The 19,317-nt window shown below is 51.1% G+C and overlaps 1 protein-coding gene across 3 annotated transcripts in view; it reads right to left on the bottom strand.

Moving 5' to 3' along the window:
* The window catches only part of LOC147092069 (uncharacterized), a 53,543-nt gene extending 34,704 nt beyond the window's left edge, over positions 1-18,839 (bottom strand). The window contains exons 1-3 of one of the 3 annotated variants that reach the window (XM_085975812.1): positions 13,673-18,839; positions 8,899-9,037; positions 3,447-3,584 (exon numbers count right to left, since the gene is read on the bottom strand). In XM_085975812.1, coding sequence (XP_085831938.1) covers positions 3,447-3,584; positions 8,899-9,037; positions 13,673-13,722 — 327 coding nt within the window. In that variant the 5' untranslated portion in view covers positions 13,723-18,839. The remainder of the gene's footprint in view (positions 1-3,446; positions 3,585-8,898; positions 9,038-13,672) is intronic. The other 2 variants (XM_085975811.1, XM_085975810.1) reach the window with 2 other exon arrangements.
* Positions 18,840-19,317: the final 478 nt, after the last annotated feature.

Below are 19,317 nucleotides of genomic sequence, written 5' to 3'. Positions count from 1 at the left end.
TTCGCCCTTGTGGACCACTGCAACCTCTATTTTCCCGATGGGGTACACTCTTTGCCCCGTGTATGTTTTCAATATAATCCCCGTATCCTGTAGGGGAATATGTTGGAATAACTTTCCGTAATCTTTCTTATTTATGACCGTCAATGCCGATCCAGTGTCCAATTCCAGTTTTACTTGGACTCCTTCTATCTGAAGAGTGACCCAAATTGTCTGGAGGTCTGCACCCTTACCAGCGTTGAGTACTCTTAAGCTAGCCAGTTCATTACAGCTTAAGCTAGCCAGTTCATTACTGCTAGCGTCTGAATCGGACTCCTGTTCGGTCACCTTGTGTACCTTTGCGTATTTTCCTTGCGGTGACTTCTTGTTGCTGGTCTTCTTCCCTGACCTGCATACTCTAGCTATATGTCCAAGCCTACCACAAGTTCTACATTCTTGGTTTTTAAACCAACACTGGTTCTGATCATGCGTTGTCTTTCCACAACGATAACATTTGCCAGAACTCACACCCAATTTGTGTGCACTGAGCTCCGGTGACCGTAGCTGCATTACTGCCGTGCCTCTCGCTGCGGCTTCGTGTGCTGCTGCCATAGTGACCGCCTTCTCAAGCGTCAGCTCATTCTCCTCGAGCAGTCGCTTTTGTGTATCCTGTTTAAATAAACCACACACAAATTTGTCTCGTAGTGCATCTGTCAGTCCCGTTCCAAACTGGCAATATTTCGCTAATTTATGCAATTCCAGCAAATATTCAGCATTGCTTTCATGCTGTAGCTGCCTTCTGTCGTAAAATTTAAATCGTTCCGCTAGCATCAGCGGCGTGGGGTTTAGATGATCTTTCAGGACAGTAACAATCTCATCGAACGTCTTATCCGCCAGTTCATCTGGTGATAACAGGTGTTTCAATTGCCCGTATGTCTTCGCACCCATTAAATTTAATAATGTTAGAGCTTTATCTTGGTCACGAATTTTATTGGCCTTACTATAATTTTTTACTCTTTCAACATATATGGCCCAATCTTCGAGGTCACTATCAAAGGTGCTAATATTCCCGTGTTTAGGCATTGTAGATTTGCAATTTCTCAGATTTTATTTTCTTTACTTGTTATCAAAGATGGCGGCTTCCCGCTCTTGCCGTCGTCCTCCGCCCACAAAATGGCGGTTTTCCCGCGCTTGGCGGTCTTCACCCGTCCCCCGACGCCGTCTCCCTTCAGCCCCCGAGTGCGGCCCTTATCTTCGCCGCAATCGATAGCCCGCGCTGTGCACCGCGGCTCTCGCACCTTGAGCTTCTGCAGCTGCCGCGCCTTTCAGTCCGAGTGCGGCCCTTATCTTTGGTCCCGATCGCTGGCCCGCGCTGCGCCTCGCACTTGAAGGGGCTCCCGGCCTCTGGCTCACCCGCTCGTGCGGCTCTTGCTCGCTCCCTCCCGGGCTCTGGCTTACCCGCTCGCGCGTTTCACCGCGGCTCTTATCAGGGATTGCGATCGCCCTTATCTTCTCCAACTTCCCCAGCCCTGTCTTTGCAGCCAACGCTGCACGGCTTACCCCACCACCTAGGTTGAACAAGGAAACTGCAGAAAGACTTCTGTCAGTCGCTGGAAGCTGTCAGGATGGCTGCTGCACTCCAGTGCTCAGTCGCTGATGGAGGCTTCAGAGTCCTAAAGCCTGTCGCTTCTAGTGGGGTGGTGATGTTTGAAACCTCTCTTCAACTGCCGCAGGGTAAGAACCTGACTCGTCGCCAGTGTTAAGTATGTGTATTGTATTGAACAATTAACACAAAGACTTAAACGTATAACTCAAACAGGTCTTTACTGGTTGGAGGTAGGGACTATACATAGGTCTTTACTTCATGCCCACAGGCGGGAACTGAGGGGAGATCAGTACCCACAGTACTGTTTATACCCCTATGGCCAGGAGTGGTACTGCGTATCACTACGCCCTACAAGTAGTGTAGTCCTGTCCATAGGTTCAAAGTAGCACACATATTACATACACAACACCAATGATGGGTGAAACTAGAACTAGGGGGCATAATCTTAAAATAAGGGGCTGCTCTTTCAAAACTGAGATGAGGAGAAACTTCTTCACTCAGAGGGTGGTAGGTCTGTGGAATTTGCTGCCCCAGAAAGCTGTGGAAGCTACATCATTAAATAAATTTAAAACAGAAATAGATAGTTTCTTAGAAGTAAAGGGAATTAGAGGTTACGGGGAGCGGGCAGGAAATTGGACATGTGTCTAGGTTCGGAATGGTCATGGCCCTGTGGTTAGTGGAGCGGGGTCAGGGGCCGTGTAGCCTGGTCCTGCTCCTACTTCTTGTGTTCTAATTCTGTGTTAGATTTCAGGAGATGGTTTTATTCCTGTTCCTGGCTGGGGTGGAGATCGCCTTTACAGAAGGTAAGTACTGTAGAAAATATAGGGACAGAGTGATCTCCTGGAAGAGTTTCGATCGCCTAGATGGGTCGGAGAGGAATTTCCCAGATTTTTTCTCCCAAATTGGCCATTGGGTTTTTTAACTGGTTTTTCGCCTCTCCCGGGAGATCACATGGGTTCGGGTGGGATGGAGAGTGATTGTAGATTTGAGGTTAGGATCAGATCAGCCATGATCTTATTGAATGGCGGAGCAGGCTCGAGGGGCCGATTGGCCTACTCCTGCTCCTATTTCTTATGTTCTTATGTAAATGGCCGACCCTTTAGCCTGAGACTGTGACCCCTTGTTCTAGACTTTCCAGCCAAGGGGAAACAGCCTCTCAGCAGCTACTCTGTCAAGCCCTTTAAGAATTTTAGACATTTCAATGAGATCACCTCTCATTCTTCTAAACTCCAGGGAATATAGGCCCGTTCTACTCGATTACATGGTTAGCTTCAAGCATTTCTATCTGGTGTGGTTGGTTCTGTGCGTTTTGAGGTCAAGGAGGCCTCTGTACATGATAGCATTGAGTTGGCGATTCTCAGCACAGTACTATATCTGACCATGCCTGACCAGTACAGGGGTAGACGAGTGGATTTAATAGATAATGACCTCAACACGAGTCATGGGACTGCCAGGTCTACAAGATCCCAGCATCAGTCCACTGACCAAGCCTGACCCCACTGACTTATCGGCTCACTCTCAGCTTTGGTCCACCTGGTTTGCACTGCGGCGAGCAGTAGATCCCAAGGACAAGGGGTCATGGAAATGGAGCACGATATTATGCTAGGAGGCAGGAGGGACAGTGTGAGTGCCCACCACAGGGCAAGGAAGCCCTTGGTGGTATTTCAACATTGAACTGAAAAAAGGCAACATAGACAAAAGGATCAGAGACGCACCTAACAAATGGGGAAAGTAGTTGCCAAGCCCCAAGGTGGGCGGATTAGGTAAAAACTGGAACGCAAAGAGCCAGAGAGAGAGAAAATTCGGAGTATTTATAAATTACGCGACAAACAGTTTGAGCACGTGGATGGAAGAATAGTCTTACATTAGACTGCTGCGGATCTTGTTGGGGTGTACTTGGTGCCAACCTGGTGAAACGGGGAGGTGGCATCGGTATCGGTTCTGGTGGTGGTGCTTGCATCGCAAAGGCATTGGCACGCACTGGCTGTTCCTGGGCAGCGGGCTAGAAGAGGGAATGCACACTGTCACATTTTTTTTTCCAATACAGTGTCTCTGAACAAAACAAAACTCCAAACATCCAAAACTCTGCTGGCCCCGTATCCTAACTCGCACCAAGTCCCGTTCACCCATCACCACCTGCCCCACCCCCCGACCCCCCCGTGCTCGCTGGCCTACATTGGCTCCCGGTCCGGCAAGGCCTCGATTTTAAAATTCTCATCCTCGTGTTCAAAGCCCTTCATGGCCTCACACCATCCTGCCCCCCATCACTCCCACCCTGCTCCCTACCTTGTATTTATACAGCACATTTAAACTAGTAAAACATCCCAAGCTGCTTCACAGGGGCGGTTAACAAACAAGATTTGACACCGAGTCACATAAGGCGCTATTAGGACAGATGACCTAAAGCTTGATCAAGATGTTAGGTTTTAAGGAGTTCCAACGCACTCCTGGCTGGCCTCCCACATTCCACCCTACGTAAACTTGAGGTCATCCAAAACTCGGCTGCCCGTGTCCTAACTCGCACCAAGTCCCGTTCACCCATCACCCTGTGCTCGTTGACCTACATTGGCTCCTGGTTAAGCAACGGCTCGATTTCAAAATTCTCATCCTTGTTTTCAAATCCCTCCGTGGCCTCGCCCCCCTCCCTATCTCTGTAATCTCCTCCAGCCTTACAACCGCATCCCCCCACCTCCGAGATATCTGCGCTCCTCTAATTCTGCCCTCTTGAGCATCCCTGATTATAATCGCTCAACCATTGCTGGCCGTGCCTTCTGTTGCCTGGGCCCTAAGCTCTGGAATTCCCTCCCTAAACCTCTCCGCCTCTCTACCTCTCTCTCCTCCTTTAAGACGCTCCTTAAAACCTACCTCTTTGACCAAGCTTTTGGTCACCTGCTCTAATTTCTCCCTATGTGGCTCGGTGTCAAATTTTTTGTCTTATAATACTCCTGTGAAGTGCCTTGGGATGCTTTACTACGTTAAAGGCGCTATATAAATACAAGTTGTTGTTGAGTGTCTTAAAGGAGGAAAGAGTTAGAGAGGTTTAGGGAGGGAATTTCAGAGCTTAAGGCCTAGGCAGCTGAAGGCACGGCCACCAATGGTGGAGCGATTAAAATCGGGGATGCGCAAGAGGACAGAATTGGAGGAGCACAGAGATTTTGGAGGGTGGTAGGGCTGGATGAGATTACAGAGATAGGGAGGGTTGTAGGGCTGGAGGAGGTTACAGAGATAGGGAGGGTTGTGGGGCTGGAGGAGGTTACAGAGATAGGGAGGGTTGTAGGGGCTGGAGGAGATTACAGAGATAGGGAGGGTTGTAGGGCTGGAGGAGGTTACAGAGAGAGGGAGGGTTGTAGGGGCTGGAGGAGGTTACAGAGATAGGGAGGGTTGTAGGGCTGGAGGAGGTTACAGAGAGAGTGAGGGTTGTAGGGGCTGGAGGAGGTTACAGAGATAGGGAGGGTTGTAGGGCTGGAGGAGGTTACAGAGATAGGGAGGGTTGTAGGGGCTGGAGGAGATTACAGAGATAGGGAGGGTTGTAGGGGCTGGAGGAGATTACAGAGATAGGGAGGGTTGTAGGGCTGGAGGAGGTTACAGAGATAGGGAGGGTTGTAGGGGCTGGAGGGGGTTACAGAGATAGGGAGTGTTGTAGGGGCCGGAGGAGGTTACAGAGATAGGGAGGGTTGTAGGGCTGGAGGAGGTTACAGAGATAGGGAGGGTTGTAGGGGCCGGAGGAAGTTACAGAGATAGGGAGGGTTGTAGGGGCTGGAGGAGATTACAGAGATAGGGAGGGTTGTAGGGCTGGAGGAGGTTACAGAGATTTTGGAGGTTGGTAGGGCTGGAGGAGGTTACAGAGATAGGGAGGGTTGTAGGGGCTGGAGGAGGTTACAGAGATAGGGAGGGTTGTAGGGCTGGAGGAGGTTACAGAGATAGGGAGGGTTGTAGGGGCTGGAGGAGGTTACAGAGATAGGGAGGGTTGTAGGGGCTGGAGGAGATTACAGAGATAGGGAGGGTTGTAGGGGCTGGAGGAGGTTACAGAGATAGGGAGGGTTGTAGGGCTGGAGGAGGTTACAGAGATAGGGAGGGTTGTAGGAGCTGGAAGATGTTACAGAGATTTTGGAGGTTGGTAGGGCTGGAGGAGGTTACAGAGATAGGGAGGGTTGTAGGGCTGGAGGAGGTTACAGAGATTTTGGAGGTTGGTAGGGCTGGAGGAGGTTACAGAGATAGGGAGGGTTGTAGGGGCTGGAGGAGGTTACAGAGATAGGGAGGGTTGTAGGGCTGGAGGAGGTTACAGAGAGAGGGAGGGTTGTAGGGCTGGAGGAGGTTACAGAGATAGGGAGGGTTGTAGGGGCTGGAGGAGGTTACAGAGATAGGGAGGGTTGTAGGGGCTGGAGGAGATTACAGAGATAGGGAGGGTTGTAGGGCTGGAGGAGGTTACAGAGAGAGTGAGGGTTGTAGGGGCTGGAGGAGGTTACAGAGATAGGGAGGGTTGTAGGGCTGGAGGAGGTTACAGAGATAGGGAGGGTTGTTGGGGCTGGAGGAGATTACAGAGATAGGGAGGGTTGTAGGGGCTGGAGGAGATTACAGAGATAGGGAGGGTTGTAGGGCTGGAGGAGGTTACAGAGATAGGGAGGGTTGTAGGGGCTGGAGGGGGTTACAGAGATAGGGAGTGTTGTAGGGGCCGGAGGAGGTTACAGAGATAGGGAGGGTTGTAGGGGCTGGAGGAGGTTACAGAGATAGGGAGGGTTGTAGGGCTGGAGGAGGTTACAGAGATAGGGAGGGTTGTAGGAGCTGGAAGAGGTTACAGAGATTTTGGAGGTTGGTAGGGCTGGAGGAGGTTACAGAGATAGGGAGGGTTGTAGGGCTGGAGGAGGTTACAGAGATAGGGAGGGTTGTAGGGGCTGGAGGAGGTTACAGAGATAGGGAGAGTTGTCGGGGCTGGAGGAGGTTACAGAGATAGGGAGGGTTGTTGGGGCTGGAGGAGGTTACAGAGATTTTGGAGGTTGGTAGGGCTGGAGGAGGTTACAGAGATAGGGAGGGTTGTAGGGGCTGGAGGAGGTTACAGAGATAGGGAGGGTTGTAGTGGCTGGAGGAGGTTACAGAGATTTTGGAGGGTGGTAGGGCTGGAGGAGGTTACAGAGATAGGGAGGGGGAGGCCATGGAAAGATTTGAACACAAGAATGAGAATTTTAAAATCGAGGCGTTAAATTTAATGATCCTGTGGCACTATTCCAAGAAGGAGGAGGAGTTCTTTTCCATCGCAGGCTCGAGAGGCTGAATGGCCTACTCCTGTTCCTATGTTCAGCTATCTTGGTTCAGCTGTGATTTTTGTTGCAGGAATTGAGTGGGACTGGATTCATTGTTCCAACAACAACGTGCATTTATAGAGCAGCTTTCATGTCAAAATAAACACCCAAAGGCTCCCCGATAGAACGGCTTTAACATCAAAATAAACATTCAAAGGCTCCTCTTCACAGAGGCCTAAACAAAAAAATGGATGCCGAGCCAAAGAAGGATGGGTGGAAATGGTGGGTTATAAGGAAGATCTTAAAGGAGGAGAGGGAGGTGGAGAGTCAGAGAGGTTTAAGGAGGACAGCAGGGGGCCTAGACGGCCGAATGCAGGAGATGAACAAGAGGCCAGAGGCGGAGGAGCAGAGAGTCCTGGGGGGGCGGGGGGCTGGGGGCGGTGCGGTGGGTGGTTGTAGAGCTAGAGGAGATTTAGGATATTGTGGAGATGGGGAGCCAATGAAGGTCAGTGACACTGGGGCAGTGGGGGAGCGGCACTAAAATTGACTAGATATTTTAGTAGCTTCTCCCACCATGCAAACAACCTCAGTCTGTATATCGCCATTTGTGTTTATACGGGTTGAAGTTGCTTGTTTGGTGGGAATATCTATTAAAGCGGCAGAGTAGGGGACAAATCTTCCTCTTGAGCACTTGGACGCAAAGCATCGCCTAGCTGGAGCTCATACGGGAAACCCTCTTTCAATTTCATGGATAAAAAATCTGGCAAGCTGCTTTGTCTGAATCTCCCCACCCGTATTCCCACCTGGAAAATCTGCCTGTAAGTCCACATACAACAACAACAGCTTGCATTGATACAGCGCCTTTAGAAACATAGAAGCTAGGAGCAGGAGTAGGCCATTCGGCCCCTCGAGCCTGCTCTGCCATTCAATGAGATCATGGCTGGTCATCCAAATTCAGTACCCTGGTCCTGCTTTCTCCCCATATCCCTTGATCCCTTTAGCCTCAAGAAATATATCCAACTCCTTCTTGAATGTATTTAATGAATTGGCCTCAACTGCCTTGTGTGGTAGAGAATTCAAAAGGGTGAATAAATTCCTCCTCATCTCTGTCCTAAATGGCCCACCCCTTATCCTTAGACTGTGACCCCTGGTTCTGGACTCCCCCTCCATCAGGAACATCCTTCCTGCATCTAGTCTGTCTAGTCCTGTTAGAATTTTATAAGTTTCAATGAGATCCCCTCTCATTTTTATAAACTCCAGCGAGTACAAGCCTAATCGTCCCAATCTCTCCTCATACGTCATTCCTGCCATCCCAGGTATCAGCCTGGTGAATCTTCGCTGCACTCCCTCCATGGCAAGGACATCCTTCCTCAGATAAGGCGACCAAAACTGCACACAATACTCCAGGTGCGGTCTCACCAAGACCCTGTACAACTGCAGCAAGACATCCTTGTTCCTGTACTCAAACCCTCTCGCTACGAAGGCCAACATACCATTTGCCTTCTTAACCGCCTGCTGCACCTGCATGCTTACCTTCAGCGACAGGTGCACAAGGACACCCAGGTCTCGTTGCAGTTCCCCTTTTCCCAATCTATTGCCGTTCAGATAATAATGTCTTCCTGTTTTTGCCACCGAAGTGGATAACCTTGCCTTTAACATTGTAAAAGCGATTAAAATAGGGGATGCGCAAGAGGCCAGAATTGGAGGAGCGCAGAGATCTCGGAGGGTTGTCGGGCTGGAGGAGGTTACAGACATAAGGAGGGGTGCGAGGCAATAGAGGTATTTCAAAACAAGGATACGAATTTTAAAATGGAGGTGGTGCCGGACCGGGAGCCAATGTAGGTCAGTGAGCACAGGTGGGGGTGATGGGCGAACGGGACTTGGTGCGAGTTGGGATATGGGGCAGCACATAGTCGTCCTTTACATACACTCAGTGAGAAGGGGCTGAGTTGGGGGCAGAGGGAGACAAACAGGATGGAGAAACAGCAGGCACGTGCCCAGCGGGCACACAGACAGCGAGATACAATGACTGCCTGCAGATTACAGGACACGCTTGGCGAACAGATTGTGCGTGCTTACGTTGATCGTTACGTGTTTCTGCTTGGGTGTATTTGGCGGTGTACTGACAGCACTGGGGGCTGGTGTTGCCATGCCGCTTTCTGGGGCTGGAGCTGGCAGGTCATTGGCCCAGTTGCCTGCAGTCAGATCATCCATGCTGCTAAATTAGAAAAGGAGAAACAGATTTAACAACATTTTCTGACCCAAAGTGCTTCTAAATGAAGCTAATCCTCACTGAAGAGAGCTGCAAGGTAGACCGCAGAATGCAGAACTTTTAACTGTCACGCATGCTAACTGTGAGGTGCAAGCTCAAAACGATATATGCACATCGTAACTCACAGAACACTCAGCAACAACAACTTGCATTTATACCGCACCGTTAATGTAGTAAAAACGTCCCAAGGCGCTTCACAGGAGCGTAAATCAAAACAAAATTTAATACCGAACCACGTAAGGGGATATTAGGATAAGTGGCCCAAAAGCTTGGTCAAGGAGGAGAGCCTTAAAGGAGAAGAGGTAGGGACGATGGTTTAGGGAGGGAATTCCTGAGCTTAGGGAGCTAGGCAGCTGAAGGCACAGCCACTCAATGGTGGAGCGATGGAAATCGGGGGACGCATAAGAGGCCGGAATTGGAGGAGTGCAGATATCTCGGAGGGTTGTAGGGCTGGAGGAGTTTACAGAGATAGGGAGGGTTGTTGGGGCTGGAGGAGGTTACAGAGATAGGGAGGGTTGTAGGGGCTGGAGGAGGTTACAGCGATAGGGAGGGTTGTAGGGGCTGGAGGTGGTTACAGCGATAGGGAGGGTTGTTGGGGCTGGAGGAGGTTACAGAGATCGGGAGGGTTGTAGGAGCTGGAGGAGGTTACAGAGATAGGGAGGGTTGTAGGGGCTGGAGGAGGTTACAGCGATAGGGAGGGTTGTAGAGGCTGCAGGAGGTTACAGAGATAGGGAAGGTTGTAGGGGCTGGAGGAGGTTACAGAGATAGGGAGGGTTGTAGGGGCTGGAGGAGGTTACAGAGATAGGGAGGGTTGTAGGGGCTGGAGGAGGTTACAGAGATAGGGAGGGTTGTAGGGGCTGGAGGAGGTGACAGAGATAGGGGGAACAGGCTCGAGGGGCTAAATGGCCTCCTCCTGTTCCTATGATGCAACTGTCCTCGACCAATGCCCGCACTTCCAGCAGGTCTCACAAAACACTGGCTCATTGTATTCCTCTTAACCCGGAGAGGGTGAGGCCTGTTGTAAGCCTCTAATGCCTCCCCAGCTGGCATTCGAAGATTCAACACAGATTGGACTATTCACTTGATAAAGGTCTCTGAGCTACACATTGATTTTCTTATCTGCTGCATCTACTGTATAAAGAAAGAAATCACCACTTATATGGCGCTTTTCACGACCTCAGGATGTCCCAAAGCGCTTTACAGCCAATCAAGTACTTGTGAAGTGCAGTCAGTTGTAATGTAGGAAACGCAGCACCCAATTTGCACACAGCAAGCTCTCACAAACAGCAATGTGATCACGATCAGACCCTCAGTACTGCCCCTCCGACAGTGCAGCACTCCCTCAGTACTGCCCCTCCGACAGTGCAGCGCTCCCTCAGTACTGACCCTCCGACAGTGCAGCGCTCCCTCAGTACTGCCCCTCCGACAGGGCAGCGCTCCCTCAGTACTGACCCTCCGACAGGGCAGCACCCCCTCAGTACTGCCCCTCCGACAGGGCAGCGCTCCCTCAGTACTGACCCTCTGACAGTGCGGCTCTCCCTCAGTACTGCCCCTCCGACAGGGCAGCACTCCCTCAGTACTGCCCCTCCGACAGGGCAGCGCTCCCTCAGTACTGACCCTCCGACAGTGCGGCTCTCCATCAGTACTGCCCCTCCAACAGTGCGGCACTCCCTCAGTACTGCCCCTCCGACAGTGCGGCTCTCCCTCAGTACTGCCCCTCTGACAGTGCGGCACTCCCTCAGTACTGCTCCTCCGATACTGCGGCACTCCCTCAGTACTGACCCTCCGACAGTGCAGCGCTCCCTCGGTACTGCCCCTCCGACAGTGCAGCGCTCCCTCAATACTGTCCCTCCGACAGTGCAGGGTGCCCTCAGTACTACCCCTCCGACAGTGCAGCGCTCCCTCAGTACTGCCCCTCTGACAGTGCAGCGCCCCCTCAGTACTGCCCCTCCGACAGTGCGGCTCTCCCTCAGTACTGCCACTCCGATAGTGCAGCGCCCACTCAGTACTGACCCTCCGACAGTGCGGCTCTCCCTCAGTACTGACCCTCCGACAGTGCAGCGCTCCCTCAATACTGTCCCTCCGACAGTGCAGCGCTCCCTCAATACTGCCCCTCCGACAGTGCGGCTCTCCCTCAGTACTGCCCCTCCGACATTGCAGCACTCCCTCAGTACTGCCCCTCCGACAGTGCAGCGCTCCCTCAGTACTGCCCCTCCGACAGTGCAGCGCTCCCTCAGTACTGCCCCTCCACCAGTGCAGCAGACTCCCTCAGTACAGCCCCTCCCACAGTGCAGCAGACTCCCTCAGTACAGCCCCTCCGCCAGTGCAGCAGAATCCCTCAGTACAGCCCCTCCCACATTGCAGCAGACTCCCTCAGTACAGCCCCTCCCACAGTGCAGCAGACTCCCTCAGTACAGCCCCTCCCACAGTGCAGCAGACTTCCTCAGTACAGCCCCTCCCACAGTGCAGCAGACTCCCTCAGTACTGTCCCTCCGACAGTGCAGGGACATTTGGATAAGCATAATTTAACAGGACAAACTCAGCATGGTTTCATGAAGGGGAAGTCATGTTTGACAAATTTGCTTGAGTTCTTTGAGGAAGTATCATACAGGGTGGATAAAGGAGAACCAGTGGACGTAGTGTATTTAGACTTCCAAAAGGCATTTGACAAGGTGCCACACAAAAGATTATTGCTCAAGATAAAAAATCATGGGATTGGGGGTAATATTTTGGCGTGGGTGGAGAATTGGCTCTCTAACAGAAAGCAGAGAGTTGGGATAAATTGTTCATTCTCAGACTGGCAATCAGTAACTAGTGGTGTTCCGCAGGGGTCAGTGCTGGGTCCCCAACTCTTTACAATCTATATTAACGATTTGGAGGAGGGGACCGAGTGTAACATATCAAAGTTTGCAGATGATACAAAGATGGGAGGGAAAGTATTGAGTGAGGAGGACATAAAAAACCTGCAAAGTGATATAGACAGGCTAAGTAAGTGGGCAGAGATTTGGCAGATGGAATACAATACTGGAAAGTGTGAGGTTATGCACTTTGGCAGGAAAAATCATAGAGCAAGTTATTATCTTAATGGCAAGAAACTGGAAAGTACTGAAGTACAAAGGGATCTGGGGGTCCTGGTGCACGAAACTCAAAAAGTTAGTATGCAGGTGCAGCAAGTGATCAAGAAGGCCAATGGAATGTTGGCTTTTATTGCGAGGGGGATAGAATATAAAAACAGGGAGGTATTGCTGCAGTTATACAAGGTATTGGTGAGACCGCACCTGGAATACTGCATACAGTTTTGGTGTCCATACTTCAGAAAAGACATACTTGCTCTCGAGTCAGTACAAAGAAGGTTCACTCGGTTAATCCCGGGAATGAGGGGGTGGTCATATGAGGAGAGGTTGAGTAGATTGGGACTCTACTCATTGGAGTTCAGAAGAATGAGAGGCGATCTTATTGAAACATGTAAGATTGTGAAGGGGTTTGATCGGGTGAATGCGGTGAGGATGTTCCCAATGATGGGTGAAACTAGAACTAGGGGGCATAATCTTAAAATAAGGGGCTGCTCTTTCAAAACTGAGATGAGGAGAAACTTCTTCACTCAGAGGGTGGTAGGTTTGTGGAATTTGCTGCCCCAGAAAGCTGTGGAAGCTGCATCATTAAATAAATTTAAAACAGAAATAGATAGTTTCCTAGAAGTAAAGGGAATTAAGGGTTACGGGGAGCGGGCAGGAAATTGGACATGAGTCTAGGTTCGGAATGGTCATGGCCCTGTGGGTAGTGGAGCGGGCCCAGGGGCCATGTAGCCTGGTTCTGTTCCTACTTCTTGTGTTCTAATTCTGTGTTAGATTTCAGGAGATGGTTTTATTCCTGTTCCTGGCTAGGGTGGAGATTTACAGAAGGTAAGTACTGTAGAAAATATAGGGACAAAGTGATCTCCTGGAAGAGTTTCGATCGCCTAGATGGGTCGGAGAGGAATTTCCCAGATTTTTTCTCCCAAATTGGCCATTGGGTTTTTAACTGGTTTTTCGCCTCTCCTGGGAGATCACATGGGTTCGGGTGGGATGGAGAGTGATAGAAGATTTGAGGTTAGGATCAGATCAGCCATAATCTTATTGAATGGTGGAGCAGGCTCGAGGGGCCGATTGGCCTACTCCTGCTCCTATTTCTTATGTTCTTCTCAGTGCTGCCCCTCCGACAGTGCAGCGCTCCCTCAGTACTGTCCCTCCGACAGTGCAGCGCTCTCAGTACTGCCCCTCCAATAGTGCAGCAGACTCCCTCAGTACTGCCCCTCCGACAGTGCAGCGCTCCCTCAGTACTGCCCCTCCAATAGTGCAGCAGGCTCCCTCAGTACTGCCCCTCCGACAGCGCTGCGCTCCCTCAGTACTGCTCCTCCGACAATGCAGAGCTCCCTCAGCATTGACCCTCCGAGAGCGCAGCATGTCTCTGATAAGGGGCCTCCTGTCGGAAACTTTGGGACTTTGTCTTCAGGCCACCCTTAGATGTGGCTGTATTAAGATAGTGCACAGAGGACTGTCATACGAATAGGTTAAACATTTGTCATCTCCAATTATCACTCACTCGGAGTTTGAATCCTCTCTATCAGTGGTGTCCTCTCTCGGGTTCATCATCCTCTCAGGTGTATTCACTCTCCGGGTGTTTGATCTTCTCTTTTCCCAGGTGTTGTACTCTCTCAGATATATGATTCTCTCTCAGGTGTTGTATATCACTCCCTCAGATGTATATCACTCTCTCAGGTGTATATCACTCTCTCAGATGTTGTATATCACACTCTCACGTGTATATCACTCTCTCAGGTGTTGTATATCACTCTCTCAGGTGTATATCACTCTCTCAGGTGTATATCACTCTCTCAGATGTTGTATATCACACTCTCACGTGTATATCACTTTCTTAGGTGTTGTATATCACTCTCTCAGGTGTATATCACTCTCTCAGATGTTGTATATCACACTCTCACGTGTATATCACTCTCTCAGGTGTTGTATATCACTCTCTCAGATGTATATCACACTCTCAGATGTTGTATATCACACTCTCAGATGTTGTATATCACTCTCTCAGATGTTGTATATCACTCTCTCAGGTGTATATCACTCTCTCAGGTGTATATCACTCTCTCAGATGTATATCACTCTCTCACGTGTATATCACTCTCTCAGGTGTTGTATATCACTCTCTCAGGTGTATATCACTCTCTCAGGTGTATATCACTCTCTCAGCTGCAATCTCCCTCTCAGGTACAATCCCTTCTCTCAGGTGCTGTACCCTCTCTTAGTTGCTGTATTTGCTCGCTCAGCTGTACCCTCTCTATCAGGTGTACCCTCTCTCTCAGGTACTGTATCGTCTCTCAGGTGCTGTGTCCCCTCTGTCTCGGGTGTTTGTCCCTCTACCGCTCTCTCATGTTGTAATCCTCTCTCTCAGGTATTGTTCCCCTCTCTCAGGTATTTGTACCCCTTTCCCTTTCAAGTAAGGCAATCTTCTAACTCAAGTGTTTTCTCCTCTTTCAGATGTCGTATCCTCTTTCTCAGATGTACGTTCCTCTCATAAATGCCATCTGCTCTGTCTCTCACTTGTTGTAGTCCTCTCTTGGTTGTTTACTCCACTCTCAGGTTATATATCCTTTTCCCTCTTCTCTCAGGTGCCCTATCAGGTGTAAACCTCTGTCTCAATGCACTATCCTCTCTCAGTTGTTTGCTCTGTCTCCTTTATTTGTTCCAGCCTCTTTCAGGTCTTTATTGTCTGTTTCCCATGCAGGTGTTTTCACCTCTCTCATGAATGAGTGTCCCTCTATCGCTCTCAGATGCTGTATCCTTTCTTAGGCATAAGCTCTTATCTGGGGTGTTTGCTCCTCTCCCAGGTATATGTCCTTCTCAAGTTCGATATCCTCTCACAGGTATATGCTCCTTTCTTTGTTGTGTGCTCTTCTCCCTCAGGTATAAGCTCCTCCTTCAGGTGTAAGCTCCTCTCTCAGAAGTATTCTCCTCTCAAGTGTATTCTCCCTCTCACAGGTGTTGGCACCTCTGTGTCTCAAGTGCTGGCACCTCAGTTTCTCTCAGGTGTTAGCACCTCTGTGTCTCTCAGGTATTGGTACCTCTGTCTCTAAGGTGTTGGCACCTCTGCTCTCAGGTGTTGGTACCTCTGTCTCTCTCTCAGGTGTTGGCACCTCTGTGTCTCAAGTGTTGGCACCTCTGCCTCTGAGGTGTTGGCACCTCTGTCTCTCGGGTGTTGGCACCTCTGTCTCTCAGGTGTTGGCAACTCTCGTCTCTCGGGTGTTGACACCTCTCGTCTCTCGGGTGTTGGCACCTCTGTCTCTCGGGTGTTGGCACCTCTGTCTCTCGGGTGTTGGCACCTCTGTCTCTCAGGTGTTGGCACCTCTGTCTCTCGGATGTTGACACCTCTCGTCTCTCGGGTGTTGACACCTCTGTCTCTCGGGTGTTGGCACCTCTGTCTCTCGGGTGTTGGCACCTCTGTCTCTCGGGTGTTGGCACCTCTGTCTCTCGGGTGTTGACACCTCTGTCTCTCGGGTGTTGGCACCTCTGTCTCTCGGGTGTTGACACCTCTCGTCTCTCAGGTGTTGACACCTCTGTCTCTCGGGTGTTGGCACCTCTGTCTCTCAGGTGTTGGCACCTCTGCCTTTCAGGTGTGGGCACCTGTCTCTCGGGTGTTGGCACCTCTGTCTCTCGGGTGTTGACACCTCTGTCTCTCGGGTGTTGACACCTCTCGTCTCTCAGCTGTTGGCACCTCTCTCTCTCGGGTGTTGGCACCTCTGTCTCTCAGGTGTTAGCGCCTCTGTCTCTCGGGTGTTGACACCTCTGTCTCTCGGGTGTTGACACCTCTCGTCTCTCAGGTGTTGGCACCTCTGTCTCTCGGGTGTTAGCGCCTCTGTCTCTCGGGTGTTGGCACCTCTCTCTCTCGGGTGTTGGCACCTCTGTCTCTCAGGTGTTAGCGCCTCTGTCTCTCGGGTGTTGACACCTCTGTCTCTCGGGTGTTGACACCTCTCGTCTCTCAGGTGTTGGCACCTCTGTCTCTCGGGTGTTGGCACCTCTGTCTCTCGGGTGTTGATACCTCTGTCTCTCGGGTGTTGACACCTCGGTTTCTCAGGTGTTGGCACCTCTGTCTCTAGGGTGTTGGCACCTCTGTCTCTCGGGTGTTGATACCTCTGTCTCTCGGGTGTTGATACCTCTCCGTCTCTCGGGTGTTGGCACCTCTGTCTCTCGGGTGCTAGCGCCTCTGTCTCTCGGGTGTTGACACCTCTCGTCTCTCGGGTATTGACACCTCTCGTCTCTCGGGTGTTGACACCTCTGTCTCTTGGGTGTTGGCACCTCTGTCTCTCGAGTGTTGACACCTCTGTCTCTCGGGCGTTAGCACCTCTGTCTCTCGGTTGTTGAGACCTCTCGTCTCTCGGGTGTTGGCACCTCTGTCTCTCGGGTGTTAGCGGCTCTGTCTCTCGGGTGTTGATACCTCTCTGTCTCTCAGGTGTTGGCACCTCTGTCTCTCAGGTGTTGGCACCTCTGTCTCTCGGGTGCTGGTACCTCTCTGTCTCTCGGGTGTTGACACCTCTTCGTCTTTCAGGTGTTGGCGCCTCTGTCTCTCGGGTATTGATACCTCTGTCTCTCTCAGGTGTGGGATCTTTTTGGCTTGTCTGCCTGTCTCTCTCTGGTGTTGTCTCGTTTGTTGCGCTATCAGGTGTTGGCACCTGTCTGTCTTTCAGGTGCCGACGCCAGTCTCTCTCTCAGGTATTGGCACCTCCGTCTCTCTCTCAGGTGTGGTCTCCTCTGTGTCTCTCGTGTTGGCACCACTCTCTCTCTCCCTGGTGTTGGCACCTCTGTGTCTCTCTCAGGTGTTGGCGCCTGTCTGTCTCTCAGGTGATGGCACCTGTTTGTATCTCAGGTGCTGTCTCCTCTGTGTGTCTCTCTCAGGTGATGGCACCTGTTTGTCTCAGGTGTTGTCTCTCCTCTCTCTCAGGTGTTGTCCCCTCTCTCTCTGTCTCAGGTTGTCTCAGGTGTTGTCTCTCCTCTCTCTCAGGTGTTCTCCCCTCTCTCTCTGTCTCACGTTGTCTCAGGTATTGTCTCTCCTCTCTCTCAGGTGTTGTCCCCTCTCTCTCTGTCTCAGGTTGTCTCAGGTGTTGTCTCTCCTCTCTCTCAGGTGTTGTCCCCTCTCTCTCTGTCTCAGGTTGTCTCAGGTGTTGTCTCTCCTCTCTCTCAGGTGTTCTCCCCTCTCTCTCTGTCTCACGTTGTCTCAGGTATTGTCTCTCCTCTCTCTCAGGTGTTGTCCCCTCTCTCTCTGTCTCAGGTTGTCTCAGGTGTTGTCTCTCCTCTCTCTCAGGTGTTGTCCCCTCTCTCTGTCTCACGTTGTCTCAGGTGTTGTCTCTCCTCTCTCTCAGGTGTTGTCCCCTCTCTCTCTGTCTCAGGTTGTCTCAGGTGTTGTCTCCTCTCTCTCAGGTGTTGTCCCCTCTCTCTCTGTCTCACGTTGTCTCAGGTGTTGTCCCCTCTCTCTCTGTCTCAGGTTGTCTCAGGTGTTGTCTCTCCTCTCTCTCAGGTGTTGTCCCCTCTCTCTCTGTCTCAGGTTGTCTCAGGTGTTGTCTCTCCTCTCTCTCAGGTGTTGTCCTCTCTCTCTGTCTCACGTTGTCTCAGGTGTTGTCTCTCCTCTCTCTCAGGTGTTGTCCCCTCTCTCTCTGTCTCAGGTTGTCTCAGGTGTTGTCTCCTCTCTCTCAGGCAATGTCTCAGGTGTTGTCCCCTCTGTCTCACGTTGTCTCCTCTCTCTCTCTGTCTCGGGTTGTCTCCTCTCTTATTCTTTCTCTGTCTCAGGTTATCTCTATGGTTGTCTACTCTCTTTCTCTCTCTCAGGTGATGTCTCAGGTTGTCTCCTCTCTTTCTCTCTCCCTCGCTCAGGTTGTCTCTATGATTGTCTCTTCCCTTTCTCTCTGTCTCAGATTGTCTCCTCTTTCTCTCACTCTGTCTCTGGTTGTCTCCTCTCTCTCTCTCTGTCTCTCAGGCAGTTTCAGGTTGTCTCCTCTCTGTGTTTCAAGAGATGTCTCAAGTTGTCTGCTCTCTGTGTCTTAGGCTGTCTCCTCTCTTTCTCTGTTTCAGGTTGTCCCCTTTCTCTGTCTTAGGTTGTCTCCTCTCTTTCTCTTTCACTCTGTCTCAGGTTGTCTCCTCTCTTTCTCTCTCTCTGTCCCAGGTTGTTTCCTCTTTCTGTCTCGGGTAGTCTTGTCTCTTTCCCTCGCTCTCTGTCTCAGGTTTTCTCTCGGGTTGTCTCCTCTCTCAGGTTGTCTCTCAAGTTGTCTCTCAGGTTGTCTCCTCTCCCTCCATCTCAGGTTGTCTCAGCTGGTCTCCTCTCTCAGGTTGTCTGGTCTCCCAGCTTGTCTCTCAAGTTGACTCCTCTCTTAGGTTGTCTCCTCTCACAGGTTGTCTCCTCTCTCAGGTTGTCTCTCAGGTTGTCTCCTCTCTCAGGTTGTCTCCTCTCTCAGGTTGTCTCCTCTCTCAGGTTGTCTCTCAGGTTGTCTCCTCTCTCAGGTTGTCTCTCAGGTTGTCTCCTCTCTCAGGTTGTCTCCTCTCTCAGGTTGTCTCTCAGGTTGTCTCCTCTCTCAGGTTGTCTCTCAGGTTGTCTCCTCTCTCAGGTTGTCTCCTCTCTCAGGTTGTCTCCTCTCTCAGGTTGTCTCTCAGGTTGTCTCCTCTCTCAGGTTGTCTCTCAGGTTGTCTCCTCTCTCAGGTTGTCTCCTCTCTCAGGTTGTCTCTCAGGTTATCTCCTCTCTCAGGTTGTCTCTCAGGTTGTCTCCTCTCTCAGGTTGTCTCCTCTCTCAGGTTGTCTCCTCTCTCAGGTTGTCTCCTCTCTCAGGTTGTCTCTCAGGTTGTCTCCTCTCTCAGGTTGTCTCCTCTCAGGTTCTCTCTCAGGTTGTCTCCTCTCTCAGGTTGTCTCCTCTCTCGGGTTGTCTCCCGGGTTGACTCTCGGGTTGTCTCTATCTCGGGTTGTCTCTTGGGTTGTCTCTCGGGTTCTCTCTCGGGTTGTCTCTCGGGTTGTCTCCTCTCTCGGGTTGTCTCCCGGGTTGTCTCTCGGGTTGTCTCTCGGGTTGTCTCTATCTCGGGTTGTCTCTTGGGTTGTCTCCCGAGTTGTCTCTCGGGTTGTGTCTCAGGTTGTCTCCTCTCTTGGGTTGTCTCTTGGGTTGTCTCTATCTTGGGTTGTCTCCCGGGTTGTCTCTCGGG

Source organism: Somniosus microcephalus, unplaced genomic scaffold (genome assembly GCF_052327205.1).
Source record: "Somniosus microcephalus isolate GS21.2 unplaced genomic scaffold, FLI_Smic_1.0 unresolved_chr2, whole genome shotgun sequence".
In the NCBI taxonomy this organism is placed as follows: Eukaryota; Metazoa; Chordata; class Chondrichthyes; order Squaliformes; family Somniosidae; genus Somniosus; species Somniosus microcephalus.
The sequence above is the reverse complement of the archived record's forward strand: the minus strand, read 5'-3'. Positions and strand labels throughout refer to the sequence as shown.